Source organism: Carcharodon carcharias, chromosome 3 (assembly GCF_017639515.1).
Source record: "Carcharodon carcharias isolate sCarCar2 chromosome 3, sCarCar2.pri, whole genome shotgun sequence".
Lineage (NCBI taxonomy): Eukaryota > Metazoa > Chordata > Chondrichthyes > Lamniformes > Lamnidae > Carcharodon > Carcharodon carcharias.
The window spans coordinates 138,708,248-138,725,834 of record NC_054469.1 but is presented as its reverse complement, the minus strand read 5'-3'; the positions used below and the strand labels follow the sequence as shown (position 1 = coordinate 138,725,834).

Below are 17,587 nucleotides of genomic sequence, written 5' to 3'. Positions count from 1 at the left end.
ACTTGTATTCTACTATTTTGAATAGAGGTGTACAAGATTGACAGGTTTAATTAAATTAAGTAGACAAAGAAAAACTGTTCCCTTTAGCTGATAATACAAGGATGACATAGATTTAAGGTTTTGGACAAAGGATGCAGAGGGGGATGTGACGAAGAACATTTTTATGCTGCAAGTGGTAATGATCTGGAACTCGCTGCCCACCAGTGATGGAAGCAGAGATGGTTAATGATTTCAAAATGAAATTGAATGAACAATTGAGGGAAATGAACTTACATGGCATTGGGATAGAGTGGTGGAATGGAACTCATTGGATTGCCCTACAGAGAGTCACGTGGACTTGATAGGCCAAGTGGCCACCTTCTATGTTGTAATGACTCTATAGCTTATATTTTATTGGATTTTTAGGCACTGAATTGTTGGGACATGTTTAGTTTTGAGTATGCTAATATTCCTAGGTGTGTCTCAACCTCATTCTTTGAAGAGTTGAAAAGATATTATTTCTGCATTACCTCTGGTTAGCAGTTGAAAATCAGAATAAATTGTGAAAAATTTGTTTTTCTTTGAACATAATGTATCTGGCATTAGGACCTTAGCAAAATCTTTATTACAGTGATGATAGTTGTTCTATCCAAAATTGCTGCAGGCGACCAGTATATAATGGCATTTTTGTAAATTTTGGCCAAAAAAATAAAATAGCAGGAAACATCACAAACCTGTTTAAGCATGCATAAATGTACAAATGAAAGAACACAATTTACCTATACCAGTATAAGTAAAATGAAAACTTTGAGTAAAATGTTGATTTTAAAATGATGCCAAATCATACTCCACAAAGCTAATCATGGTAGGGGTAAAGTTCAACTTTGGCAGGGATGCAAAATGTATGCTAGCATATCAGCCACCTGTTATACACTGACAATTTTCCTTTACTTTGAAGTCAATAGAAGGGGAAATTGGGTGGACTGTCTAACAAGTGGTGCTCATTTTGAACCCTACTGATGTTGAATTTCACCCCAAACAGTGTGTTGCATTAACTTTGAAATTTTTCTTAAAGTGGTGCACATTCCAAAACCCTTAATTAGGTTTGTGTACATGGTTAACAATATTGCAGGAGCAAAACCTGATGAGGCTTCATTGCAACCAACATCCATTTTAGCCTAAGGTGCTAGGATAGGTCACAAAATGGAGCAGCAGCAAGAGACTACTTTTCCATAAAGTAAAAGAGCAAAACAATTTTATCAGGTTTCCCATCTTCATATTTTTTAAAAATCTCCTTTATTTGAGTTAGTTAATATAAATAAAGGGCAGAATTTTCCATGCCTACTGGCGTTGGACATGGTCCGTGCTGTGAGTGGACAATATGACAAGAAGGCCAAAACTCTGTTTCATAACGATGTGAAACCAGTTTGCGATTGTCCGCTCAGTCCGTCAACGGCAGGCCATTTTCGCCGCCTCATTGTAACACATCAGCAGATCATTATAAGGCCAGCCCGCTGTACTCATTCGCCCCGCTGCTGGATCATCCACTCACGTCGGTGGGAAAACACGTCAGTGCAGAATACATCTTGACAACTGTGACATGTAGAAGTCGGGACTTACCGCCAGGACCTTGCTCACATGCTGGACATCCAAGGAGCAGAAGATTCTGGAGCCCAATACCATCAACATCATGGAGAAATATCCGTGGCATGCTGGGTGGATTCTCATGGACATGGCTCTGCTGGGAAGCAGCTCACGGAAGTTAGAAAGTCACTTTGGATGCTCACGATGGATGATAGTCGAGGGGGTGGGAGAGGAAGGTCTAGGATCGACTGGGAGAGGAAGAGATGTCGTGGGGTGAGGTTGGGAGTTGGGGAAATGAAGGTGTTGGGAGGGTGAGGTTGGGACCGGGGAATAAAGGTGTCAGGAGTGAGGTTGCGAGGAAGATGAAGGTGTGGGGGTTGAGTTTGAGAGGGGGGAAATGAAGGTGTAGGGGGAGGAATGAAGTTTTGGGGGAGGTGAGGTTGGTGATGGAGGGAGTACTGTGGGAGGAGGGGGTAATGGGGGAGAAGATGGCAACTGGGGATGTAGGCATAAGTGCGGTGTAAGGTGTAAGGGAACGAGTCCAAAGGGAGGAAAGGGGAAGGAGTCCAGGGGGAAGGAGGAGTGTGGAAACAGGAGGGAGTGCGGAAGAGGGGAGGGAGTGGGCAGGGTGCGGAAAGAAGTAAGGGTGGAGGAGTAAAGCTGGAGGAAGAAATGTGGGTGTCTGAGGAAGTCAGGGAGGGAGAAGGAGTAAGGCTGGAGAACGAAGTGAGGCTGGGAGGAGAGGTAAGGCTGGTGGAAGGACTCTGGAGTGGGGAAAGGAATAAGGGCAGCAGAAGAAACAAGGGTGTCTGAGGGAGTCAGGAAGGATGAGGGACTAACTGGCGGGGGAGGGATTCAGGCATAACGGGGTTCCAGAGGGGGAAATGTCCAGATGAGCATGCAAAGGAGGGGTCTAATGGGTCCATGACTGCCTCCTGGGGAGCAAACTGAAGGTGGGCATGGTATGAGGGAATGATGAGAATGGCCGAGGGCAGAGTAAGACAATAAGGTGGGAGGGTGAGGGTTCGATGTAATGGTAGAAGAGACAGTGAAGGTGTTTGGTGGGGACTCAGAGGTAGGCACAGACCCTGGGGGTAGGAAGGAGGAGGTCGGGGAGGTGAATGGATGGTGGTGGGATTTTCAGGAAGGAAGAGAAGGTGCACGTTCACCTGGATATCCCTGAAAGAAAAGGATTGTGGCTGGTAAGTCATGGAGAGGAGGTGGAAGGTGATGCCAGAGAGGCCAGCTGTGATGGGGGAAAGGAAATGGGTGACTGGGGTAGGGGAAAAGATGGGGGAGCTGACGCAAAAGCGAATCCAGACTAGGCTGTCCAAATCGAAAGTGAAATGATAGCCGTGGTGGGCGAGGTCAGGTGCTGCATGGGAGTATGATCACTGAGTGGGCAGAGATGCAGGTCAGCTCAGATGGACAACTGAAAGCAGGCAGCATTCAAAATGCTCAGGACATTGAGGTGAGTGTGATACGTGAAGTATCTCCGTGCGTGGAAGAGTTCTTGCACAAGGCTCTGAAAGGCCCTACCCCCCACACACACATTTCTCTCCAGAGTCACTTGTTGACCGGCTGCTGTGTGGTGACAGAGGACAAGGTTGAGGGGCTCACAGGCAAAGAGGACTTGGAGGGAGTGGACAGCCTCTGAGATTCCTAAATGGATGGCCCAGGTGTGTCCAACTCCTCCTCCCTTCAGTTGCCTGAGGGCCCCAGCCTAACTCCTTGAGGGGAAGAAGCATCTGGAGGGATGTCGAGATGCCCCGTTTCCCTCCCACGTGGCCACTGCAGAAACTCACCCATGGCTCGCACGATGGAGTGCAGGCCTGCGCGCATCTCTGTGTTCTGCTGGACCAGGGTCTCCATGGCATCCACCATCCTTCCCATGGAGACACACGTGGGCTCACAGAGCAGTCGGATACACTCCTCTGACTTGCGTTCCACTCTGTTGAGGGCTTTCAGCAGCTCTGCGTGCCACGCCTTCTCTTGACTCTCCAGGATGATTTAGAAAGCCAAATTTAGAGGCTCGTCATCTGACTCTGACCTCACAGATGCCTGATTCCCAGCAGTCTTCCGAGTGCTGGGGAGTTTGCAAGAAACTGCCTGCTGCAGGCAGTTGTCCATGTGGTGACCACCGCGATGTGAACCCGAGCCTGCTCTAGATCCAGGTCCCACCAAGGTGTGTGCCTTGGTGCTGGTGCATGATGTGGGTAAGTGCTGATGAATCCTTCAACCTGCTTATTTCTAGCTTTTCAATGGAGGAGGTGTCCTCTTGGCTGGAGGTGAGGACCCGGATGGAGCTGAGGGACTGGCTGGCTGAGGGTATCAGTCGCTTGGCAGAGCTCCCTGTGAACCAAAGTAGAGATAATTAGTATGTGGCAGCAGAATCAAAAGCAGGAGAGAGAGAGAGCACTCACACTTGCATTGAGAGAGGGATAATGTGGTGCAGGATCCTCACGAGGGTGTTCACCGCCGACCTCAGTGTCATCGCAGGCATGGTCCATGTCCTTACCAGTCAGTGTGATGGCACACTCCTCAAAGTGAGGGAGGGGCCTAATGTGGGCCACTTTGGGATGTCTTCCTGTTGATGTGAGCAGGTTTGTCCTTCATGGAAACGGATGGAGAGAGTGAGCAGGACACAAGGCACTGCATGGAATGTTTGTGTGGTGAGCGAAACCATGTATAGGATGAGGATTCGAGCTCGAGAGGATATGAGCCTGATGGAGATGTGAGGGTGTGTGCGGGAGTTGGTGGTGTCCCTTGAGGTGTGAGATCCCTGTGGATGTATGATGGGTTTGTGAGTTGAAAGTGATGAGAAGAGTAAATTACAATGGGTGAGACCATTCATCCTGTTATGGCGCTGGGTGGCTGTCCTCTTCTATAGGGCATTGGCACTGACCACCGATGCTGGGTTGGTGATGCCACTGTCCTTCCTGCGGCCAGAGCAGGGATAGAGGACATCACGGAATGTCTCCACAGTGTCCAAAAGATGGTCGAGGGACATGTCACTAAACGTGGGGGCTGCCATCTTTTTGCCTTTCGGGGCCATCCTGTCTTCTCTGCAGCAGTCATAGGCTGGGAGCACTGAGGGGTGTGCATAGGCTGGACTTTAAATATGGCGCCCGGCGTGAAGAAGTGGCGAGGCGGGTGAATGAGAGCCCATCCGCCATGGAAACAGCGCGTTTCCTGGGAATGCATAATTAATGCGGTGGGTTTGGGACAATACAGCGTGAAAAGCCACCATTGTGGCCGACGGGTAAAGCATCATTTTACCTGCCTGCCAATGCACTTAATGCAAATCTGGGACGATTCCGCCCAAAGTTTAAGTAGATTAGTATAAACACAATTGATTAGTATAAGTGTCAATTTTACCTAGTTTACTGGTGACAACAATGCACAGAGTACTGTCTACACTCCTGTAGAGTAGTTTGTAATACTCTCTGTATTACAAAAAGGATATGGAGGCACTGAAAGTAGTGAGCTCATTAGATTTTTGATCTCTCAGAGAATCAGCAACTAGGGGGAGTATGTGGGGAAGTAGAATTCAACATCAGCCATGATCATATTGGACGCCAGAGCAGGCTTGATTACGGTGTATGGTCTGCTCCTACTCTTGTTTTATTTATGCATTCTTGGGATGTGGGTGTCACTGGCTAGGCCAGCATTTATTGCCTATCCTTAATTGCCTTGAGAGGGTGGTGGTAAGCGGCCTTCTAGAACTGTTGCAGTACGTGTAGTGTAGATACACCCACAGTGCTGTTAGGAAGGGATTTTGATCCAGCGACAGTGAAGGAATGGTGATATATTTCCAAGTCAGGATGGTGTGTGGCTTGGAGGGAGCTTGCAGGTGGTGGTGTTCCCTTGAATCTGCTGCCCTTGTCCTTTTAGTTGGTAGAGGTTGTGGTTTGGAAGGTACTGTCAAAGGAGCTTTGGTGAGTTGCTGCATTGAATCTTGTAGATGATACACACTGCATCAGTGATGGAGCAAGTGAAAGTTTAAGGTGGTGGATACCACGCAGTTTGGTTATTTCTGTTAGGTAAAGTTATCTTACTTGCCCTCTGATTTAAAATATTCTCTGAACTAAACAGCAAAAATCAAAAGCAGGAAAAGATGAACAGCTCTTCCAAAAAAAACAAATATAAACCAAGGTCAATTTGTGGGGAAAAAACATTAGAAATTCCCCTCTGCCCCCTCCCCCCCCACCCCAGGCAATCAAAGAAGCTGAGAAAATAGTCGAAGTAAAAGAAAAGCATAGGGAAAAGTAAAACATAAAGAAGATTGAAAGGTTATCTTAAAGTCTTAAACAAAGGAAGTGGAATAAATGAAAGTAAAAGAAAAATAATGTAATAATGTTACGTGAAATAGGTTAACCACAACACTAAAGTAATAGCAAATGAATTTTAGATGAGTGCATTAACATTTATAACATAATATCCCACAGTGTAATTTCCCTCCCTGAAAATTCAAATAGAGGTCATAAATGTTCAGTAGTTCCTTCATTTTATAACTAAATCTTTGACTTATTCAGTTGTTTGTGCATTAATTTTGTTTATGTTTTAAGAATTTTTGCATAACTGGATTTCCCTTTGCTTTATAATCTATGAGTTAGGTAAAGATAATGCTTGGCCAATTCTGATAACATAGAGCAGAAAAGTGGAACTTGTATACAACTGTGCCAATTGCAGCAATTTCTGTCAATTAATCATGAACTGATAGAGCCAAAAGCCAGCATCATTTTTATTATTCGGTATGTACTATTCACAGAACTGCTTACTGCAGTGCGATGCACCATTAGGATCCTAAATGAGCAAGAACAGCAAGCATTCAAGGGAAAAAAAACATATTCTGTACTCTTATCTTGTATGGTTGATATTGTTTGTTCAGTTTAGCAAGTTTGTGGGTCGTGGAGTTCGCAGTCATTATACTTGCATTAATTATATTTGAAAGAAGAGGACAAGTGTGAATAATGGCTTGCCTTCTTTCCTAAAAGCCTTCAAAAATGTGGATTACAAAAATTGCTTGGACTGTATACTTCAACCTTGGCTTCTCAGATTTTTATCTGTGGTTTATATAGTTGGAACTGGATTCTACAGTTTTGTCTGATGGTTTGCATATAAATAGATATATATTGCCTATAATAGTTAAATGCTAAAATATTAGCTAATCAAAAAGTCAATTCATAAAATTAAAAACAAATAAATCCCTCATTTTCAAAGTAAATGTATTTTAAATAAACATAAGCTTCTCCCTGATTCTCTGCCCAAGTCATTGTAAATCAAACTCAAATGGCAGCATTAGCAGTGCGCATCCGGGTCAAGATAAGTTTGATCAGTGCTGAAAAGAAGGCACCCATTCTTTGAGACGTTTCCGTGTTAGCTTAAATCTGGTATCTGTGTTACTACAAGGTTTGATTTTAATTCCCTACACAAAAGGTTAGTTAGAAGAAAAGGCTTTCTGTGGTCTTTTCACTGAAGGAGATGAGTGATTTATAGTTAGATTGACAGTAGATTGTGTAGCCCTGAATTAAGCAAAAGCTAGGTCCTTCTACAGTTTACCCAAAATGTTAAAACGTGACAGCGGTTAAAACAACAACAATTTACATTTGTATAGCACTCGTCATGTTCATAAAAACATTCACTCTGCTTTGTAAGGCAGTGGATAATGAATGGACCCCAAGGAAAAGAAAATAAGAGGGGTCTTTGGAAGAGGAGGAAGCGTGATCAAGGGGGAAAGTTGTCTGGGGCACAGTGAGCCAATGTAACCTAATCAGCACTGAGTTAATGATGTGAATGAGAACTCAAGCCTGAACATTTTCAATGGCTGGTAGTTTGTAGAAGGTGGAATGGCCCATGAAAAAATACCTGCAATCCTAACCCTGAATTGGAGCAGTACACTCTGAGTATGTTGCCCTTGTCTGGCACCAGGGAAGAAGGGAACTGGAAAAATTTGGCCTTTTGACTTATGCTGGGGTCCAGTACTTCTCCAAGTTAGTGAACCTTGACGCTGGAACTAGTTAGCACTTTAAGCATGGGAATTTATCTCCTCTATTTGTTTCAGTGCTTGGAAACTCAGGCCAACTGCTGTCCCTTTTTCACTTTCCATATTTAATTTCTCTCCATGCGTAAGAGTAGATTTTATGAACTCTGGCTTTTAAAAATAAGTTTCAAGAGCGCCTTAGATCTTCTGTTGGGTACCATTGGCTGTTCCCATTAGTGATCCAAACACCTCAAAAGCAGTAAATTGCTTTTATACTGCCCAATATCTAATTAGATGATGACATAACTTGGGGCTTCAACGATAGGATTCCAATATGACCTGAACCAGATATTATGATCTAATTTTTATGCCTCCATCCAAGAATAAGCCCGCATGCAGCACTCCTGCCCTTCCTGGCTGTATTGCAGGGGTGAGTTTATCAACCCTCCACCATCCCCCTTGTAATTTTGATGGAGGCAGTGGGCCTGCTTTGTTCGGAGACTAGCTCAGGGAACCTTAAAGGTGTCATGAACCACAAGAGAACCCTAGTCTTGAGTCTGGAATCAATAAGAAAGAATTGGCATTCAATCTTACATTTGAAAAGCATCATCCTTTTACCTTCTCATTAAACTGTCAGTCAGTCGCAGGCAGTGAAAGTCCCATTGAAGAAATCTTCAATCCACTTCACACCTCTTAATCCTGTCTAAATAGAAACACAGGCGTAGAAAAACTCTTTAAAAAAAAATCAAGTTATTACAAGGTAATAAAGATGGTAATCTCACAAAGCTGGCATACCTCATTGCAACTGAGTAAACAGACCTCTGCTGAGCTGAGTCCATTAGCCATTCTTAGAACTTAACTAGGAATTTATAATGAGGCCATATGGAAAAAAAATGATGTCTGGCCATCTGCTCAACCTGCTGTTGTTGATGCAGTTGCCAGATGGCCTCACTATAAGTGCTTGGCTAGAGGACCTAACAACCATGATTACAACTGGGCTGATGTCCCAATTAACGGAGGCGGGTCTGTTAACCTGCCAGCCTCGCCAACCTCCATTGCCTACCTTGGCGGCAGCAGGCCCATCTCCAGTCCATGCACGCCTCCCTGATACAAAAATACGGTGACAGGCTCTTTGAAGACAGAAAATTCCCAACTCCTAATTCCCGTCTCCTTGACAAAAATGTTTTAATACATGCCCCCACAATGTACTTTTCTGATCTTTCTGAAGCAAGACTGAAACACTTTAGTGAGGCTGGATTTGAATCGGAAGCACCTGGTTGGTTATGTATCTGATTCTCTACTACTGGTTTGTAAGATACATATAGTAATCTGTTAGTCCTTTCTTGTTACAGAGATTAAGGTCTGGATATTCGCTGGGGCAAGTGGGGATGGGCGAAATGCAGGGAGGGGTGGTTGTGATGTGGAGAACGGTGTGTCAGGCAGGAAACCCAGATATCTGGAAACCTCGGGGTGTGCCTCTTTTGGCTCTGATTTGTTCCCCAAATTTCAGCCTGATTGTCAGACTTGACTTCCAATTGGGTGGGGAGCACCAAGGAGCAGATTTGATCCCAGACTTGGGTTGGGAGGTGGGTTTCTGATTCCAGACCCTGAGAGAGGAGATCTGATCCCTGATCCAAGGGGCCTTAATATGGGGCGAGAGGGAGCTCCCTGAAAGGGTGGATCTTGGGGGTTCTGGAGGGAAGCACTCGTGCTCCTCCTAACCCATAAGCAGTGCTGTAAAGGCACTTGCCTTCCTCTTGAAGCTGTCCTTGCCTCCTTTCAGCTGTCCAGTTTCCCAAGATCTAGGAAATTCAGTAGCCAATGGTAAAGCATGCAAAGTGGCTTATTCTGAAGCTGCCATCCTCACTAACATATTTAAAATGCCAACTTACCTTTCGGAGTGTGTTGACTGCCTGTCCCGATAACACCCAGAAGTCAGCAGGTCAAAGCTGGTTTCCCAATGCACCTGGAATTTTTTCAACCTTAACAAGCCCCTTCCCACCTGCACCCATTCCCACGTGCTCACCCATATTAAAATTCTCCCCCAATAAAGTGAGTAATATTGCCAGGATCTGCATGTTTCTCGATGTTTAATTCTCTATTGTTTTAGCCTTTCACATACTTTCTATCCTATCCATGTTTGTCTGTTTTCTACTTTTGACTCTTATTAGAAATTGCAAACTCAGTTAATTGTCATTTAGTATTTTATTGATCAAAGTAAAAAAAAACAAGAATACTGCTGTGTTTATGTTCCCTGCTGATTAATAAGATATCGTGGAATTAATATTCACAGCCAGAAACTGTTTTTGACTGTTCTTTACACTGCAAAGGAGACATTTTCGATTTATATGATTCAAGTAAACAAAATGGATAGACTTGTTGGAATTAATTTTGATGCATTACTGTGCTTTGTAAAGTATTAGAGATATTTTGTATTCATAAAATGGTGTGTCACCAGAAAATATTTAAGTGTTAAAAATGGCAGCTGCAGACCACAACAGCTGTAATTAGAAACACTTTTCTTTAATGTTAACTCTAAACGATCTCTGCAATTAATATTTGAAATGATTTGGTTTCCCGTTGATTTTTATGTTTTTGTAGAATTGTGAATTCAATATCATTATGTTGCAATGGATCACCATACTTCTGCTACAAAAAATCTCCAACATATTGTGATGAGCAAACGTGCTCCTATTTTGCGCCATTGACATTGTGTGTTCTTAGTTGCAAACTGACTGCGGACTTTTGCGGTTCAGCCATTCCAATGTAATGCTGACAGTTTGAAAAGGGTGGAAATTTAAACAACAGTATACACATGAAGCTAAAAAATTCAGCAAGTCAGTAAACAGTTATAGTATTCTCAGACAGCCCCCAAAACTATTAACTCAAAACAATGGCAGCCAATTTGCAAAAAGTAAGTTCCAACAAAGACTGATGTGATAATGACATAATCTGTTTTTGTGATGTTGATTGAGGGATAAATATTGGCCAGGAGACCAGAAATAATTCCTCTTCTTCGACATTGTTTTCGGCTGAACTTCGATTTGAGGATGACGTCTACTCTTTCTGTCATGGGTCTTCATGTGATTGAACAGGTTGCTTCTCGACTTGCAGATCTTTGGGCACTTGGAGCCGGGCATCCTACGAGGTAGTGGGATCCAGAGTGCAGAATATACTTCCTTTTCTTTCCTACCTCCCAGTGCTCTACCTCCTCATGCATTTGGACTCAAAACATGATGCAGCTTGATAAAAAGTTTTCACCATTTTGAATGATTAGTAACAAGCTCCTCCTAGTCATTATTGTTGATGCTGCCGCACTTCAAGAAGAGCTTCAGAGTTAAAGCCGCGAGACTTAGGGAGAGAGAGGTTAAAACAGCGAGACTCAAATAGGAGTAAAAGTAAAATAAAAGCAAGGGTCCGTATTCTATTTAGTTAAGATATGTCTGGGGAGCTCAGTCTCATGATTTGCACATCCAGTGCTATGTGGGAAATCCTAGACGCTCCTGGCAGTCTGGATGATCATGTGTGCAGGAGGTGCCTCCAACTGGAGCAACTCAAGCTCCGGGTTTTGGAGTTTGAGCAGCAGCTGGGGGCACTATGCTGTATTCATGAGACTGAGAAGTTTGTGGATAGTACATTTCAGGATGTGCTTAAGGAAGTGCAAGCAGAGAGGGAATGGGTGACCGCCAGACAGAAGAAGGGGACCAGGTAGGTAGTGAGGGAAACCCTGAGTGCATTTCACTCACTAACCATTTTTCAGCCTTGGAAAACGATGAGAGTAACAGTTCCTTGTAGAGGTCACCCAGAGCCAAGGCATGGCACTGTGGGTGGTCCAGCTGCTCAGGTGGGAAGGAAGAAGTGTGGAAAGGCAATAGTGGTAGGGGATTCATTAATGAGGGGAGTAGACAGGCGCTTCTGTGGCTGTAGATGTGACTCCAGGATAGTATGTTACCTCATGGATGCCAGGGTCAAGGATGTCACGAAACGGTTGCAGGGCATTCTGAAGGGAGGTGGGGCCACTGGGGCAGGCGGGGCGGTGAAGGGCGAACAAGAGGTTGTGGTCCATGTTGGGACCAATGACATAGGAAGAAAGAGAAATGAGGTCCTGAAAGTGTACATTAAGGTGTTAGGTAGGAAATTAAAAAGCAGGGCTTCAAAATCTCTGGATTACTCCCAGTGCCACGTAGTAGTGAGTATAGGAACAGAAGGATATAGCAGATGAATGCTTGGTTTGAGAGATGGTGCAGGAGGGAGGGCTGTAAATTCCTGGGGCATTGGAACTGTTTCTTGGGGAAGGTGAGATCTGTACAATTTGGATGGGTTACATCTGAACAGGACCGGGACCAACATCTTTGTGGGGAGCTTTGCTGATGCTGTTGAGGCGGATTTAAACTAAATCGCAGGGAGATGGGGACTGAAAAGTAGTTCAGAGGGGAGAGAAACTGAGATGTAATTAGAAGTTAAAATGCTAGTATGAGAGTCTGGAAGGCAAAGGAAACATAGGCTGGATAAGAAAGAAGTGAGTTTAGCAAGGTTAAGTGGAACATATTTTAATGCCAGGAGCCTGAGGAATAAGACGGATGATTTGCGGGCACAGACAGGCACATGGGAGGTATGATATCATAGCTATGTCCAAGACTTGGCTAAAAGAAGGGCAGGATTGGCAGCTCAACATTCTTGGTTATAGGGTATTCAGACGAGATAAAGAGGGGGATAGAAGAAGAGGGGGAATCTCAATATTGATCAATTATAGCTGTAGGAGGGATGATATCTTGGAAGACTCAACAAATGAGGCCATATGGGTAGAAGTAAAAAACACAAAAGAGGAAGCACGTTGTTGGGTGTGTACTATAGGCCCCCAAGCAATCAGGGAGAGATAGAGGATCAGATATGTAATCAAATTTCAGAGAAGTGTAATAATAGTAAGGCAGTGATAGGGGATTTTAACTACCCAAATATTAACTGGAATAGTTTTAGTGTGCAAGGTAGAGAGGGAGCAAAATTCTTAAGTTGCATCCAGGAGAACTTTGTTAGCCGGTACGTAGCTAGCCCAACAAGTGAGGGGACAGTTCTAGACCTAATATTCGGAAATAAGCCTGGGCATGGTGGAAGGCATATCAGTAGGGGAGCATTTTGGAGATAGTGACCATAACTCAGATTTAGGATAGTTATGGAAAAGGATAAGGTTGGGCCAGGAATAACAGTTCTAAACTGAGGAAAGATTAATTTTACTAAGGTGAGATATGATTTAGCCCAAGTGGACTGGGAGCAGTTACTTGCAAATAAAACTGTGTCAGAGCAGTGGGAGGCATTCAAGAAGGAAATAGCGAGTGTACAGGGCGAATACGTTCCCGTAAAGACAAAGTCTGGATGTCAAGGGACATAAAGGTTAGGATTAAGAAAAAAAGAGAAGCTTATGGCAGGTACCGAGGGCTCAGTACAGCAGAACCCCTAAAGGAGTATAGAAAGTGCAGGGGGAACTTAAAAAGGAAATTAGGAAAGCTAAGACAGAGCATGCGAAAGCATTGGGGGTAGAATAAAGGAAAACCCAAAGTGTTTTTTTAAATATATCAAGAGTAAAAGAACAACTAGGGAAAGTATAGGGCCAACTAAGGATCATGGAGGTGATGTGGGTACAGTCCTAAATGAATATTTTATGTCAGTCTTCACAATGAAAAAGGACGATGCATGTGTAGACATCAGGTTGGAGGAGTGTGAAATATTAGAGGAAATTAACATAGAGAGAAAGGAGGTACTAGCTGGTATAGCAGCCTTACAAATGGATAAATCCACAGACCCAGATGAGATGTATCCAGGCTGTTGAGGGATGCAAGGGAAGAGATATCAGGGACCCTGGCAATAATTTTCAAATCCTCTCTGGCCACAGTTGAGGTGCTGGAGGACTGCTGACGCTGTTACATTATTTAAAAAGGGAGGCAAGGATAGACCAGGAAATTGCAGGCCAGTCAGTCTAACCCCAGTGGTGGGGAAGTTACTAGAAAGAATCCTGAGGGACAGGAAATACCTGCACTTGGAGACGCACTGATTAATCAAGGATAGTCAGCATTGATTTAAGGCAAAGTCGTGTTTGACAAATTTGATCAAATTTTTTGAGCAGGTAACCAGAAATGCTGATGAGGGTAATGCATTTGATGTGCTCTACATGGACCTTAGCAAGGCTTTTGATAAGGTCCCTCATGGCAGACTGATCAAGAAAGTTAGAGCCCATGGGATCCAAGGCAAAGTGGCAGGTTGGATCCAAAATTGGCTGAAAGGCAGGAAGCAGAGCGTGATGCTAGAGGGATGTTTCTGTGACTGGAAGTCTGTTTCCAGTGGGGTTCCGCAGGGCTTGGTGCTGGGGCCCTTGCTGTTTGTGGTGTATGTAAATGATTTGGACTTAAATGTATGGGGTATGATCAAGAAGTTTGAGGATGACACGAAAATTAGCAGGGTGGTAAATAGTGAGGAGGATAGAACTAAACTGCAGGAGGATATCAATGGACTGGTCAGGTGGACAGAGCAATGGTAAATGGAATTCAACATGGAAAAGTGTGAGGTAATGCACTTGGGGAGGGCTAACAAGGCAAAGGATTATACTGTGAATGGTAGGACCCTGTAAAGTGCTGAAATTCCCCGAAGGTAGCAGGGTAGTGTGATAAAGTGGTTAAGAAGGCATATGGCTGAGGCATAGAATACAAGAGTAGGAAGTTATGCTGGAACTGTACAAAATGCTCGTTAGACTACAGCTGGAGTACTGTGTGTTGTACATTATGGGAAGCATGTGATTGCACTGGAGAGGGTGCCAAGGAGATTTACCAGGATGCTGCCTGGGCTGGAGGGTCTGAGCTCTGAGCAAAGGTTGGATAGATTGGGGTTGTTCTGCTGGAGCAATGAAGGTTGAGAGGGGACCTGATAGAGATGTATAAGATTATGAGCGGCATAGATAGGGTGGATAGGAAGGCACTTTTTCCATCAGTAGAGTGGTGGATAACCAGGGAGTGTAGATTTAAGGTAAGATGTAGAAGGCAGAAAGGAGAGTTGAGAAATTTTTTTTACTCAGGATGGTGGGATTCTGGAACTCACTGCCTGAAAAGGTGGTTGAGTCAGAAACTTTCGTAACATTTAAGAAATATTTAGATATTCACTTGCATTGCCACAGCCCCGGAAAATGAGATTAATATTGTCAGATCTTTTTTGACCGGCGTAGACAGAATGGGTCCTATGGCCTTCTCCTGTGCTGTAAACATCTATGAGTTTGAGTCTATACGGGACATTTCATGTTGGTAGGCTATAATTAGCTCGTGGAGTGCCACAAGGATCAATGCTAGCACCTCAATTTTTTTACAATCTATATTAATGACTTGACAAAGAGTTCAAGAGTATTGCATCCAAGTTTGCTGATGATACAAAGTTAGATGGAAATATAAGCTGTGAGAAGGACACAGAGGCTGCAAAGAGTTAGAGACAGGAATTGACTGGGCAAAAAGATGGCAAATTGAGTATAACATAGGAACCTGTCAGATTATTCACTTTGGTTTTAAGAATAGAAAGACAATTTTTTTTTCAAAAGACGTCAAACTTTTAATTGTTGATTTTGGGCAGCCCATCAAGAAACACAAAGTTAGCATGCAGGTACTGCAAGCACTTTGGGAGGCAAGTAGCGTTTTGACCTTTTATTGTAAGGGGAGTTGGAGTACATGAGGCAGTCTTGCTATAATTGCATCGGGCTTTGGTAAGACCACACCTGGAGCACTGAGAAGTTTTGCCCTCCGTACCTATGGAAGGATATACTTGCATTGGAGGCAGGACGTCAAAGATTCCCTAGATTGGTATAAAAACAAAAAACTGCAGATGCTGGAAATCTAAAACAAAAACAGAATTACCTGGAAAAACTCAGCAGGTCTGGCAGCATCGGCGGAGAAGAAACGAGTTGATGTTTCGAGTCCTCGTGACCCTTCAACAGAACTGTTGAACAGGTTCTGTTGAAGGGTCATGAGGACTCGAAACGTCAACTCTTTTCTTCCCCGCCGATGCTGCCAGACCTGCTGAGTTTTTCCAGGTAATTCTGTTTTTGTTTCCCTAGATTGGTTCCTGGAATGAGAAGCTGAGTAAATTGGGTCTATACTCTCTGGAGTTTAGAAGGAGGAGCGGTGATCACATTGAAACATACAAGGTTCTGAAGGGGCTTGACAAGATAGAAACTGAGAAGTTGTTACCCCTGGCTAGGGAATCTAGAACATGGTGGCACAGTCTCAGGATAAGTGATTGATCATTTAGGACTGAAATGAGGAGGAATTTCTTTACTCAGAGAGGTTTGTGAATCTTTGGAATTGTTTACCCCAGAAGATTATGGATAACTCCCATCATTGAGTATATCTAAAACTGAGATCAATAGGTTTTTGACAACATGGAATCAAGGAATATGGGGAGATATATTTAGGACCTCCAAATATTTTCTTCTACAGTTCCCAGCCTCTCTCAATTTAGGAACTAACCTGAACTGACTGTCTTAGGGCCAAAATGGAGGCTTCACATTTTCCCACATTGAACTCCATCTGCCCATTCACTTAATGTATCATTGACCACTTGCAGCTTTTCTGTCTCATCTACACTATTTATTACAGTTAGTGTTCTCAGCAAACTTCAATATATAGCTCGCCTTTCCTAATTCCAAGTAATTTATCAATACAGTATTGTGAAAACTTTAGGCCTCAGAATAAATCCTTCGGGGACGTCACTGGGCAATTTGAATGCATGCCCATTATGACACAAATGACATAATTTAAAACAAAAGTATTTCTTAAATGTCATTTACCTCTCTCACTGAAGTGCAATAAGATATACTTAGTAGCAGTGGAGGACTTAGAAATTGCTGAATGTGATTTAAGTATCCAAGGTGAGATTCTCTTTTACAGGGAGAAGGAGCAAAAATAAAAATACTAAACTGCACAGTATTTGAAACTTTTAAACCAAAAATATAGCATGAGTCGGATTTTAAAACATATTTTCTAATTTCCCATTTTCCCTTCCTTTTATGTAGGATATGATGTTTCAGCTGCTTCGTGGACTAGACTTCCTTCATTCACATCGTGTGGTTCATCGAGACTTGAAGCCCCAAAATATTCTTGTAACCAGCAGTGGCCAAATCAAGCTGGCTGATTTTGGCTTGGCACGCATTTATAGTTTTCAGATGGCACTTACCTCAGTGGTAAGTTCCTGAATGATTTCTATGAGAATACATAACCTTGCAACCAATGGAAGGGTGTTAACGTTTTATCTTACAGGTAGGTTTCATTTGAGTGAAAAAGGCAGTGTTCCTTCTGATAGACCAAACTGGCTGCCTTGGAAGAGTTGGTAAAATGGACTAAACTCCATAAATTCCTTTTAAAGTAATTAAATACTTTTTGTCCCTCTATGTTCTGTAATTTATTTTCTTAGCTATTTCTGTGTCTTCATATTAGACAACTTGGCATTCAAGTATCTTTGGTTGTCTGGATGTACTTATTTTGATGGATAAAGGGCTATATAAGAGAAAGTACCATAATTCCTAGTAGAACACAGCCAAGGCAACCCAGATGGCATATACTGATGAATACAATTTGTAATGGTAAAATTTTCTTTCATGAATGTGTAAATATTTTAACAATTTACTGACTTTTCTTCATTTTGGAACCAGAAGCAAGTTCTGTCCAGCACTTGTTCTTTGTATATAGGATTTCATTAGCTGTATTCTTTCACTGTTGAATATTACTCACTAGCCTGGGAAAGGCTGTAGATGATATCATAAGCTTAATGTATTCATATCAAATTTCTTTGGGTTAACACAGCAAATAAAATAGTAAATGTTTATGTTTTTCATGGCATGTGCACATTTCTGGCTTGGCCAGCAATTTCCCTGAATGAGGTGGCGGTGAGCCATCTTCTTGAACTTCTGTAGTCCCTCTGGTGTAGGTACACCCACAGTGCTGTTAGGAAAGGAGCTCCAGGATTTTGCCCTTGCGACAGTAAAAGAACAATGATATAGTTCCACGTCAAGATAGT

At 43.2% G+C, this 17,587-nt stretch overlaps 1 protein-coding gene across 3 annotated transcripts in view; it reads left to right on the top strand.

Moving 5' to 3' along the window:
- Positions 1-17,587, top strand: part of cdk6 (cyclin-dependent kinase 6) — a 315,746-nt gene that overhangs the window by 137,222 nt on the left and 160,937 nt on the right. For all 3 annotated transcript variants that reach the window (XM_041183679.1, XM_041183681.1, XM_041183678.1), the window contains exon 4: positions 16,587-16,754. In XM_041183679.1, the coding sequence (XP_041039613.1) occupies positions 16,587-16,754 (168 nt within the window). The remainder of the gene's footprint in view (positions 1-16,586; positions 16,755-17,587) is intronic.